The 14,100-nt window shown below is 42.2% G+C and overlaps 1 protein-coding gene across 3 annotated transcripts in view; it reads right to left on the minus strand.

Annotated features, from left to right (window-relative positions):
• Positions 1-1,532: 1,532 nt before the first annotated feature.
• Positions 1,533-14,100, minus strand: part of PTH1R (parathyroid hormone 1 receptor) — a 156,392-nt gene continuing 143,824 nt past the window's right edge. For all 3 annotated transcript variants that reach the window (XM_069959165.1, XM_069959167.1, XM_069959166.1), the window contains exons 12-13: positions 8,499-8,540; positions 1,533-3,794 (exon numbers count right to left, since the gene is read on the minus strand). In XM_069959165.1, the coding sequence (XP_069815266.1) occupies positions 3,429-3,794; positions 8,499-8,540 (408 nt within the window). In that variant the 3' untranslated portion in view covers positions 1,533-3,428. The remainder of the gene's footprint in view (positions 3,795-8,498; positions 8,541-14,100) is intronic.

The following is a 14,100-nucleotide window of genomic DNA, read 5'->3' on the forward strand; positions in this document are numbered from 1 at the left end:
GGTGTGTACTATGCTGTGGATCTGATACTGGGGTCTATAATATGCTTGGGCCTGATATTGGGGTGTGTAATATACTGGGGTCTATAATATGCTGGGGGCCTGATACGGAGGTGTATAATATGCTGGGGCCTGATACTGGGGTTTGTAATATGCGGGGGGGGGGGGGGGGGGATGATACTGGGGTGTGTGATATACTGGGGTCTGTAATATGCAGGGGCCTGATGCTGCGGTGTGTAATATGCTGGGGGCCTAATGCTGCGGTCTGTAATATGCTGGGGGCCTGATGCTGGGGTCTACAATATGCTGGATACCTAATGCTGGAGACCTGATACTGGGTCTGTAATATGTGGGGGCCTGATACTGGGGTCTGTAGCAGGCAGAAGAACTCTACTACCAATATACTGCTACTACTACCAGCTCCCTATCGTTATCTTTATGGTGGTAGTTCACCACTTATAAACTCTTTCTCCCCTATGGGATCTGTCTTTGGTCGGACTCAGACACTCACTTATTCATAAATAAATCTATAATCTGCACAAGCACTTACAGTATGTCTCCTAAATAAGTAATAGCTATGGCTGCACCGTAAGTAATGGACATAATTCATGCAGCCACTTAACCGCCAGACCTACATAATGTGGAACATGAGCAATTGGCATAGACAGAATCCCATTACTTCTAAGATGTTCTGGAAATAACATGAGAAACCTTAAAAAATTCTAGAAAATAATCACCTAAAACTATAGAAGACAATCCTAACCAATGCCAGGTATATCACAGATAAAATAAAGGGAAGAGGCCCTGCAGTCGATGCAGGGAAAGCAGGTGTTAGTCTGGAGCAACCTCACAGGGATACTGGGACCTGTGGAGACTCATAGAACCAGAAATAATAAAAGAGTACATAAACACTGGGTACATAGACATTTTTAAGGGTATCTCTTCTCTTTATCATTGGACTGGACCTGATAAAGAGGGGAGATACCCTTCAAACATGCTGTCTGCAATACATTTGTATTATAATTTTTCTGGTTGTTTGCTACAATGTTTTCCTAAAACCCCCCAGACCGTTACCGATGTCCTTGCAGCCCTTGTTTCATACATTACCTGTCCAGGCGCAGGTCTTCTTCTCCCGGTCCCGCGCGGCAGCATCGGCTTCGGAGCTGTCTGAACTGAGCCAATCACTGGCCGCGGTGTTTCTGGCCAGTGATTGGCTGAGCGGTCTGTAAGTTCAGACAGCTCTGAAGCCGATGCTGCCGCGCGGGACCGGTTGGTACAGCGAGGAGCTAAGCTATGTCTATCCCCCATAAACATCTATGATGAGCCATTCATGCTGCCACCAATTTTTTTCTATGAGAGTGTAGTGAGCATGCTTTGTGATATGTGCAGAGAAGAAGAAGGTGGGCTGTGACCATCTCTTATCTATTAGGAGTATTGTGGGCATGCTCTTTCATAGACTTCTCCTCGTATGATGATGCAACTGGAACATGGGGGAGCTTAATAAACCACAGTAAAAACAAGAAACAACCACCATATTTCCATCTGAAAATCATATATTTCTCAAAGAACGTAAAAAAAATAAAAAATAAAATAAAATAATTAAACATTTTCCACTTGGTCCTTATATCATAAGTCATGCTCCGTGTACTAATACACTCGATACACTTGATGCATACAATATAGTTATCCACATATTTCATCGTTTAAATATATTATTCTCATTGTTCATATATTAATGAAAATATATCAGCAGAATTCTGCTGGTTTTTATTGTACAGATTATTTTATTTTAACAAACTTTTATATAGTTTTTTTTTCCTGAGGCAAAAAATCGATAATTCGCTGTGGATTTTTGTGTTTCCCTTATAATCAGGGAATTCCTCATCCTCAACCTTCTCGAGTTTTCTTACGGTCAATGGCTAGTTGCATAGTTAAGGCGCGGGGGGGGGGGGGGGGGGGGGGCACATACTTAACTCCAGCTGCTAATTCTCTAAATAGTTTCTATTTTAAATTGATATTTTATTTTTTTAGCTAAAACATTTTCCAAAGATCGTAAACTTTTTGAGTTTCTACAGATTGTAACTTTTGACTCCTTCATATTTATTAGCTGCTTTTATCTGATACTCTGAGTTTCTCCTCTATATTTATTATCTGATATTCTCCTCTAGATTTATTATCTGATGTTCCGGATTTCTCCTCTGTATTTATTATCTGACGTTTCAGGTTTCTTCTCTAAATCTATTGTCTGATGTTTTGGGTTTTTCCTCTGTAGCCATTGTGTAACGTTCTGGGTTTCTCCTCCATATCTTTTATTTGGCGTTCCTGGTTTCTCTGCTATATGCATTATCTAAAGTTCCAGATTTCTATTCTATATGTATTATCTGATGTTCCTGGTTTCTCCTCTACATCTATTATCTCTTGTTCCAGGTTTCTCATCTATATCTATCATCTGATGTTCTAGGTTTCTCCTCTAAATCTACTAATTAAAGTTCAAGGTTTCTCTTCTACATGTAGTATCTGAAGTTCCGGATTTTTCCCTTCATCTGATATCTGATCTTCCAGGTTTCTCCTCTACATCTATTATCTCATGTACCATGTTTCTCCTCTATATCTATCAACTGATGTTCCAGGTTTCTCCTCTACATCTATCATCTCATGTACCATGTTTCTCCTCTATATCTATCATCTGATGTTCCAGGTTTCTTCTCTATACCTACTATCTAAAGTTTCAAGTTTCGCTTCTACATGTAGTTTCTGAAATTCCGGATGTTTCTCTATAACTAAAATCTGATGGTCCAGGTTTCTCCTTCATATCTATAATCTGATATTCCTGGTTTCGGTGACCTATTTATACTGGATTTTTTTTCTATTTTCGAGTATATGTGAGTGCACATATTCTGTGAGGCATTGTCTCTGAGTACAAGGTAATACTTAAGAACCGTAGTTCTCGATTTGCTGACATTAAAGAATCAACAACAAAGAAAAACGAGATACGGTATAATAACAATCTTTTGTACATGCGTAATTACAATTGTCTTTTTCTCTTTCGAGTCTTGTAGAAAATTCAATCACAATATTTTAAATCCACGTCTCTAACATAGAGGACTGATAAATAAGGGTCTTAAAAAAAATAAAAAATAAAATACGAATATAAAAAGAAATTTTTTTACAATTAATCAAATTAACAAACTGGAACATTATAAAATGATGACACTTGATATGTAGTTGTGATTCTTTGTGCTCTGGTGATCGGGGAGCGGGGGAGAAGGCTCGGTGAGTGACTGTGATGTTTTTATATCGTTCACCAACCGGAACGAGAAGGATTGGCTGTGTGATCAATCGTCTCTCACCAGATCCCCAGTTTCCTGGTAAGATCTATATATTGGTTCTTTCGCATTTCGTGTCTTCTTTGGATTCTTGCAAAAACCTATTTACATTACAGTCTCTCGCTCTTCCTCCATGACTTCGGCTGCCGGACGATCGGCATCATAGACTCCCGACCCATTGAGATATTCCTCGTCTTTGTTGTACTGCTCCAGCCCTGAAGAAGGGATTGAGTTTTCAGATATGGAGCCATTCTTGACGTAGCCCGGTAAGTTTCTGTGCCCGTTCAGGGCGGCGGACACAAGTCTAGTGTTCAGGTGTAAGGCCAATGTGCCCCTTGTGGTAACATTAGTGATACTGGTGTGGGAGACCATAGGTCCGTAGCTGTATGTGGTACTACCACTTCTGGCTTTTCTTTTAAAGTCCAGCGCTAATGTCCACCTGCTCCATGATTTCTTAATTTCGGCTTGCACCTAAAAAAATAATAATAAAAAAAGTGGAGTAGGCTTTATTGGTCTCTTTAGTTTTACACCCTTTCCTTAACATGTTGGTAAATCACTTCGTTTTCCAAAAACGTCTCTTTACCCTCAGAAGCAGCCATAAAGTCTTGGCCACTAGGTGTCTCACTTCCCTGAAATCTGCCGCCCACCAGGGAAAAGTTGTCTCTAGTAACAGACAGATCAGGACAAAGCACAGGAAGTGGAGGTGAAGCTTAGCTAAGATTCTCAGCAGTAGATCAGTGCTTAGCGTAACCCCTTCATTGTTGGTGCTGTTTCTTACATTTCTGCTCACATAGAACCTTCGAAACCCAGTGCAGCAGTAACCCTTTCAAGTAGACTATGACTGACTGTGAGTTTTCTATTGGTAGTCTATAGATAGTAGTCTGTAGTTTGTAGTTTATAGATGTAGACTATGGATACATTATGTAGAGATATGGGTAGATTATGTATAGGATATAGAAAGACTATGGATATTATGAGAAGATTATGAGTAGAATATGGATAGATTAAATATAGGCATAGGTAGACTATGGGTAGATTACAGATTTAAACTATGGGGAACATTTATTAAGACCAGTGACTTGTACGCCAACTTTAATTTGGCTCCGCCCCCAATTGTCCCACCGGATTCACTAAGAGGCACGCACCTCTTAGATAAATCTGGTGTGACACGCGTCTGCCGCATAGTGAGCGCAGAAATCTACATCTGCTCCTCCGCAGGTCTAGCCATGATTTATGCCCGTGTGCAGGGCAGGCATACGCCACAGAGAGGGTAAGAATCCGCTCCATCCCCTTGGCATACACCACTGGCGCACCTTTCATAAATGTCCCCCTATGAGTAGACTGTGGGTAGATTATGTATAGATATAAATAGATTATGGGGATATTACATATAGATATGGGTAGATTATACATAGATGGAAAGACTATTAATAGATTATGTATAGATATGGATAGGCTATGGGTAGATATCGGTAGATTATGGGTAAATATGGATAGGCTATGGGCAGATTATGTATAGCTATGAATAGACTATAGGTAGTATATAAATAGACTAAGAGTAGATTATATACAGATATCGATAGATTATGGGTAGATATATGTAGATATAGATACACTATGGGCATATTATGTATAGATATGGATAGACTATGGCTATTATATGGGTAGACTCTGAGAAGATAGATTATATATAGATATGAATAGACTACGGGCAGATTATGTATAGCTATGAATAGACTATAGGTAGTATATAAATAGACTATGAGTAGATTACATATAGATATGGATAGACTATGGATAGATTATGGGTAGATATATTTAGATATGGATACACTATGGGCATATTATGTATAGATATGGATAGACTATGGGTAGTATATGGGCAGCTGGTTGACCTCAGGGAGATAAACCAGAAACACCACAGAGACACCATCACGTGTCTCGACGTTAGTGTATTCTAGGACATTAAAATCAAATATGCAAAAGAACACTCCAGAGACACCAGAGTCTCAATGTAGTGAGCTAGCCAGACCTTTCTCCGGGAAGGAACAACCAAGCCAAGGAATATCTCCAGTCAAGGAAACCACTCAAGCAAGGTATCCATCCACAGACAGCTGTTTCGGGGTAGTTGCCCCTCATCAGTGTGGTGTAAGATTCTGGCTAGTGGGAGCAGTGCCTAGTAAGTGCATGCAAAGGGATGCTGGTTGACCTCAGGGAGATCAACCAAAAATACCACATCTCTCTGAGGTCAACCAGCGTCCCTTCATATGCACTTACTAGCAGTGCTCCCGTAGACAGAATCCTACTCCACACTGATGAGGGGAAAATACCTCGAAACAGCTGTCTGTGGATGGATACCTTGCTTAGGTGGTTTCCTTGACTGGAGACATTCCTTGGCTTGGTTGGTCCTTCCCGGAGGAAGGTCTGGCTAGCTCACTACGTTGAGACTCTGATGGTGTCTCTGGAGTGTTCTTTTGCATAGTATATGGGAAGACTATGAGTAGATTACATATAGATATAGATAAACTATGGGTAGTATATGGGTTGACTATGAGTAGATTACATATAGATAGATTACTATAGCTTTACTATACAGGATGCTGTTCCTATACATAGATGTATAAACCTTGTATCACTGTCCCTCTCGTTCCTTTGCGTTTGCGCTTACTACTTGTTTGCACTCATCACCGTCACAGTCTTTATTGCTATATATTTATAGATGTAATACATGATGATCTAATAAAGTCTGTCATTATTCTTAGTTATAGCTATGCCTAAGTGACATTTATTTATAGGGCTGGTAATATATTCGGTAGTGATAAGAAATCCTGATTCTCCATCTTCACCATCACGTCCTTCTCTGTTTTATTAATATCTGATGCCTCCACATAAGAAACAAAGGAGATATTAAATAAAATCAGAATATTCTCCCCGAGAACGCAAGAGGAATTATTTATCAAAAAGAGCGGCAGTGCCCACAGCCACAACAAGGCCGCCGCTTTAATATTCAGATTTGCCTTAGTCTGATGTGACGCCGACAGCGAGGAGCGCCGCTTTATTGGAAAAGTTTCTAGTTTCTTTAACTGCTTAAGAACCTGCACAAACTCATGTATTAGGGAGACAAAGCATGTGTTCATTTTAATCTTGAATCAGGGGAAGGGTGATGTGTAGTTTGCAGGTGATCTTTAGGTGCCAGTATGGGTACACACACACAGACACACATACTGTACACACACAGATGCACATACTGTACACACAGACACACATACTGTACACACACAAACACACATACTGTACACACACAGACACACATACTGTACACACACAAACATACTGTACACACACAAACATAGATATATACCTGTATACACACAGACACACATACTGTACACACACAGACACACATACTGTTTACACACAGACACACATACTGTACACACACAAACATATAGATATATACCTGTATATACACACACAGACACACATTCTGTACACACACAAACATATAGATATATATCTGTATACATACACAGACACACATACTGCACACACACACAAACATATACATATATACCTGTATACACACACAAACACACATACTGTACACACACAAACATATAGATATATACCTGTATACACACACAGACACACATACTGTACACACACAAACATATAGATATATATCTGTATACATATACAGACACACATACTGTACACACACACAAACATATACATATATACCTGTATACACACACACTGTACACACAGACACAAACACACACATATATATAAATATATATATATATATATATGTATACACACACACATAACAGTACACACACATACTACACACACACACATACAGTACACCCAAACATATACACACATAACTGTGCACAAACACATACATACTGTACACACACACACTGTACATACACATACTGTATATGCACAAACATATACACACACACATAACTGTACACTGCACACAACTGTACACACACATTGCACACATAAACATATACAAGCATAACTATACACACATACAGTACATACTGCACACACACAAACATATACATGCATAACTGTACACACACTGTACACATGAACATATACACATAACTATACACACATACATACTGTACACACACAAACATACACATAACTGTACACGCACACACATAAACTACACACACAAACATATACACATACACATATAACTGTACACACACAAACATATACACATGTAACTGTATACACACACACACACACACACACGCTGCATGCACACAAAAAAATACATACACAACTATAATGTTGCCCAAATATTACCCAAAAACTGGCCAAAATGTAAAAATCTGCCATAAAATATAATAAAAAATCTAAAAAGAAAAACCTAGAAGAAAATAGCAAAGAAAACTGTGTGAGAGAAGGCTGATTGTGAATTTTCTTCTTTTTTTTTTTTTTTTTTTTTTTTTTGCTGCTATTTTCTAATTTCGGATAAACGAAGGCAAATCTGCTCCGATAATTTCTGGGTCGCGGTCATGTCATGCTCTTTTTAGCTTCGCTGTGTGAATGGATTTTATGCACATCTGAATAATTTACCAAAGGCCCAAACCAGTGGGTGTCAGTAGTTACTGCCGATTCTTTGATTCTATTTGTTCAGAATAAAAAGTTCTATAGGACCTATGCAATCTGTTGCATGGAATTGTGGGAATATGGCTGCATATACCATATGTGTGACTATCCTCTGCGGCCGCCGTCTCCAGCTCTATAATTGCTGACGCTAATAATAACTTTCCTATAGAGAGTGACAGGTCTGACTTCTGCTCTAGTATTTGACTTTACAAGTTACCGTCAGATACATAAATCATTGGCATTTCCAGGCCAAGTAGGCTTCTCGTAGCCCCGGGGGATTTCTTTCGAGAATCAATAGTTCAGCGGGGGCTCCGAGATAGAAACGTTAGCGAGGGAAGCGGAGAGAATTTCTGATAGGAAACTTCACCTATTACTATGAATCCCGGCACTTATCGGCCCTGCGAGGATCCCGCAAACTGCTCCGGGTGTTTGTAAAAGCCCCTAAAAAAAGACCCCCGACCCAGTCAGAGGCCTCTGCCATCTATCGATTATTCATGAATAATTCAATGAATTCTAGAACAATAGGTGGCTACTTACCTCTCCGTTACAGAAGCAGTAAATAATGGCCACAAAAAATCCCTGAAACAGACAAAAAGAGACACTACTGTAACAGTTTAGATTAACAAGTAGATAAAATGGTGATATAAAGGGTTCCTTTACATGTCCATGAACTTTACCTGGATTTCTTATCAGGAAATCTGGGTAAATTTCTGGACCCATAGTGTTCATTGGGCCGGGATACCCTTCAGAATTTTTTTTCTGAAAGGTGTCCCTGCCAAATATAAGATATGTCATATATTTGTCCAGAATTCCGTCATGGATGTCCCATGGATCCGGAATTCCGCTGTATTGCATGGTAGCCCAGGCCAGTACCTGTCCAAGTGCCAACAGGTGCTGATGCTAGCCCTTTAAATGTACACCCTTTAAGGAGTGCATACAGTTAAATGTAGTGCTGTCCTAGACCGGACTGGGAGTCATGGGCTTCCGATCCTGTCAATCATTCTTGCGGCCGGAGGTAGCATTATACCTCTGGCCACAAGAGGCTGCTACCTGCATTGTAGCGTCACTCACGTACACGCAGAGCCAGATGAGCCAAGGAGAAGCCAGAGGAGGAGCAGGTGAGTAAGTTTTTTTTTTTTTACTCCTTAGTTTTTATGACCAGGAAACATTGATAGTTTCCTGACGCCTCCTGAAGGGCTTCCTGATCAGTGTTTCACGGACGTGTGAAGGAAGCCTAAGGGAATGCGTCACCGATACATGTGACTTTGTATGCTTAGTTGTCGTATTATAGTTGTATATGGAAGGGTTTATTTTGGGTTTTGTTCTTTCCTTTCAGTCCTCCCTATGTCTTCTGTGTCTAGTGTCCCTAGTGTTCTTCGCTCCTGCTTTGTTTCTCTTCCACATCTTATCTAGCGTCTCATAAAACAAACGCTTACTATTGGATACTCTATTACTGTTATGTATTCTGCTTAGAAGTCTGTTTGCAGGAAGGGGGTTGAGGGACTTTTTTCCAAAGAGATAAATTAGGAGGGTATAAAAGCTAGAGATGCCATTAGTCTGGGGGGTGGGGTGTAAAAACATGGGGGGGAGATTGATTAAACATGGTGTAAAGTGAAACTGGCTCAGTTGCCCCTAGCAACCAATCAGATTCCACCTTTCATTTTCCAAAGAGTCTGTGAGGAATGAAAGGTGGAATCTGATTGGTTGCTAGGGGCAACTGAGCCAGTTTCACTTTACACCATGTTTGATAAATCCCCCCCATGATTGCTAAAATGTGAAACCTTGTATAAGGGAACCTGGGACAGACTAGGACAGCCCTAGCGCTGGGTCCCTCAAGACTGTCCCGGCCTACTTGCCAGTTCGTCCCTAGGCAGATGGCGACAGATGAGCGACGTTCCTTTCACTAGGAAAGTGAAACAGAACAAGACAAGGAAAACAAACATAATAAGGAATAGTTAGGCAGATACAGGTATCACCAGAGATTGAGGGACAAAACACCACCACATAACTACTTTTTTTGGATGGCCGTCATTTTACAGCTAAATAACGGCCATTGTTTTAAAATAATAGCCGTAATTCAAAAAAATAAGTTGTCTTCATAACAGAGAAGCAAAGTGAAGACGGGTTGGCAGTGTCCATTATAACCTAGGAGGGGGAGGGGGTGAGTGAGCAGGAAGAGGAGACAAGCAGCTGTATAATTAGAAGACATAAAACACTGGATTCACAGTTCAGAAAAGTCACTGCTAGTTTGGAAGCTTGGAGACTTTTTTTCCATTGACATCAAAGAAGGTAAAATCTATAAAAAGCGTAAACACGAAACCTCCCCAAATTAAAAAAATGCATTTTTTTTTTCAATTTCTTAAGGGGTTAAAGAGGTTACCCAGCGCTACAAAAACATGGCCACTTTTCCCCCTACTGTTGTCTCCAGTTCAGGTGCGGATTGCAATTAAGCTCCATTTACTTCAATGGAAGTGTTTCAAAACCCACCCAATCTGGAGACAACAGTAGGGGGAAAGTGGCCATGTTTTTGTAGCACTGGATAACCCCTTTAATCTACACTGAAATCTGCAGCAGCAAGGCCAAAACCAATCTGCACCCATAATTTCCACCCTATGGCGCCAGCTCCTAATAGTGGAGTGAGCACTGTTCACATTAATGTTTCCCCTGCCAGGTTTCCTCTGCTTTTCAGAACATCTTGTACATAGTTGTATATTCCGTGCACATTCTGTCCTGAATCTCATTCTCGGATATGGCGCAGCCAGTCTTATCCGCTTTGTGAGATTAATCAATTCACCGAACTATTTCTGATCTTCTCTTTTTTTCCTTCAGGAAAAAGGAAAATTTCCCCAACAAATCACATGAAGCGGAATTACACATAATAAGAAAAAGAATGGGAAACACTGGGCCGATAAATACGGGGGAGATAAGCGTTCGCTCCGCCCACAGCAAAGACGCCATTGTTCTTCCTTCTGTCACCATTACCGGCTGCCGCTCACATCCAAATGTTTCACAATAAAAGCAGCAAAACTAACAAAAAAAAAAAATGTAAAAGAATAAAAAGGGTAAAAACAATAGGATTCTGGCAATGAAGCAGAGCCGGGCGCGGAGCCTTCAGCGACCTGCAGTGTTACATGCTGAGAAGTCACTGGTGGGAGCAGATCTGTCAGCCAGGATTATTCTCAGCCCGTCCGTTGCAGCAAATAACGGAGAAGAAGATTACTGTTAGACATCAAATGACAAATCTGCCCTCAGAGGCGTAAAGTTTACTTCTTATAATACCGGAGAGGGAATGATCTACAGAGGAGGATCGGGGTGAAGGGTCCGCTGATTCTCGTCACAATCTCTGATTCAATGTAATATATATATATATATCAAAGACATCTGAAACTCAGCAGAGCTCCGATATCTGACAACCCGTACTGAAGGCGGAAACCTGTCCACAGCAGTTGTCACTTCTCCATTATTTAGTGAGGAAGATGGAAAAGAAGAAAACTAAAGCAGATACCTAAAGCTTTAAGTCAATGGTGGCCACTGGGTACTGGTGGTGTCTATCATAGCATTGTGCCATGGTTTCCACTATGAAGGGAAGCTATGATGAGAGCTCTGGGTCATCCACTATAAAGAGAAGCCATGATGAAGGCAGCGGGTCATCCACTATAAAGAGAAGCCATGATGAAGGCTCCGGGTCATCCACTATAAAGAGAAGCCATGATGGAAGCTCTGGGTCATCCTCTATATAGGGAAGCCATGATGAAGGCTTCGGGTCATCCTCTATAAAGAGAAGCCATGATGAAGGTAGCGGGTCATCCACTATAAAGAGAAGCCATGATGAAGGCTCCGGGTCATCCACTATAAAGAGAAGCCATGATGGGGGCTCCAGGTCATCCTCTATATAGGGAAGCCATGATGAAGGCTCCAGGTCATCAGCTATATAGGAAAGCCATGATGGAGGCTCCGGGTCATCCACTCTAAAAAGAAGACATAATGAAGGCTGCGGGTCATCCACTATAAAGAGAAGCCATGATGGAGGCTCCAGGTCATCCTCTATATAGGGAAGCCATGATGAAGGCTCTGGGTCATCTGCTATATAGGGAAGCCTTGATGGAGGCTCTAGGTCATCCACTATAAAGAGAAGCCATGATGGAGGTTCCAAGACGTCCACTATAAAGGGAAGCCATGATGGAGGCTCTGGGTCATCCACTATAAAGGGAAGCCATGATGGAGGCTGCGGGTCATGCTCTATAAAGAGAAGCCATGATGGAGGCTGCGGGTCATCCAATATAAAGGTAACCCATGATGGAGGCTACGGGTCATCCACTATATAGGGAAGCCATGATGGAGGCTCCAGGTCATCCACTATATAGGGAAGCCATGATGGAGGCCCCGGGTCATCCACTATAAAGGAAAGCCATGATGGAGGCTGCGGGTCATCCTCTATAAAGGGAAGCCATGATGGAGGCTGCGGGTCATCCAATATAAAGGGAAGCCATGATGGAGGCTCCGGGTTATCCACTATAGGGGGAGGCCATGATGAAGGCTCTGGGTCATCCACAATAAAGGGAAGCCATGATGGAGGCTCCGGGTCATCCACTATAAAGGGAAGCCATTATGGAGGCTTCGGGTCATCCTCTATAAAGAGAAGCCATGATGGAGGCTGCGGGTCATCCAATATAAAGGGAAGCCATGATGGAGGCTACGGGTCATCCACTATATAGGGAAGCCATGATGGAGGCTCCAGGTCATCCACTACAAAGAGAAGCCATGATGGAGGCTCCAGGATGTCCACTGTCAGAGGAAACCATGATGAAGGCTCCAGGTCATCCACTATAAAGAGAACATATGATGAAGGTTCCGGGTCATCCACTATAAAGAGAACCCATGATGAAGGCTCTGGGTTATCCACTATAGGGGGAGGCCATAATGAAGGCTGCGGGTCACCCTCTATATAGGGAAGCCATGATGGAGGCTCCGGGTCATCCACTATATAGGGAAGCCATGATGGAGGCTCCGAGTCATCCACTATAAAGGAAAGCCATGATGGAGGCTGCGGGTCATCCTTTATAAAGGGAAGCCATGATGGAGGCTGCGGGTCATCCACTATAAAGAGAAGCCATGATGGAGGCTGCGGGTTATCCAATATAAAGGGAAGCCATGATGGAGGCTACGGATCATCCACTATATAGGGAAGCCATGATGGAGGCTCCAGGTCATCCACTACAAAGAGAAGCCATGATGGAGGCTCCAGGATGTCCATTATCAGAGGAAGCCATGATGAAGGCTCCAGGTCATCCACTATAAAGAGAACCTATGATGAAGGTTCCGGGTCACCCACTATAAAGAGAACCCATGATGAAGGCTCCGGGTTATGCACTAGAAAGAGAACCCATGATGAAGGCTCCAGGTTATCCACTAAAGGGGGAGGCCATGATGGAGGATCCGGGTCATCCACTATAAAGAGAAGCCATGATGGAGGCTGCAGGTCATCCTCTATAAAGGGAAGCCATGATGGAGGCTGCGGGTCATCCACTCTAAAGAGAACCCATAATGAAGGCTCCGGGTTATCCACTATAGGGGGAGGCCATGATGAAGGCTGCGTGTCACCCTCTATATAGGGAAGCCATGATGGAGGCTCTGGGTCATCCACTATATAGGCAAACCATGATGAAGGCTCCGGGTTATCCACTATAGGGGGAGGCCATGATGAAGGCTGCAGGTCACCCTCTATATAGGGAAGCCATGATGGAGGCTCTGGGTCATCCACTATAAAGAGAAGCCATGATGGAGGCTGCGGGTCATCCACTATAAAGGGAAGCCATGATGGAGGCTGCGGGTTATCCACTATAAAGAGAACCTATGATGAAGGTTCCGGGTCACCCACTATAAAGAGAACCCATGATGAAGGCTCCGGGTTATCCACTAGAAAGAGAACCCATGATGAAGGCTCCGGGTTATCCACTAAAGGGGGAGGCCATGATGGAGGCTCCGGGTCATCCACTATAAAGAGAAGCCATGATGAAGGCTGCAGGTCATCCTCTATAAAGGGAAGCCATGATGGAGGCTGTGGGTCATCCACTATATAGGCAAGCCATGATGAAGGCTCCGGGTTATCCACTATAGGGGGAGGTCATGATAAAGGCTG

The sequence above is a fragment of the Dendropsophus ebraccatus genome, chromosome 2 (assembly GCF_027789765.1).
Source record: "Dendropsophus ebraccatus isolate aDenEbr1 chromosome 2, aDenEbr1.pat, whole genome shotgun sequence".
NCBI classification, from domain to species: Eukaryota; Metazoa; Chordata; class Amphibia; order Anura; family Hylidae; genus Dendropsophus; species Dendropsophus ebraccatus.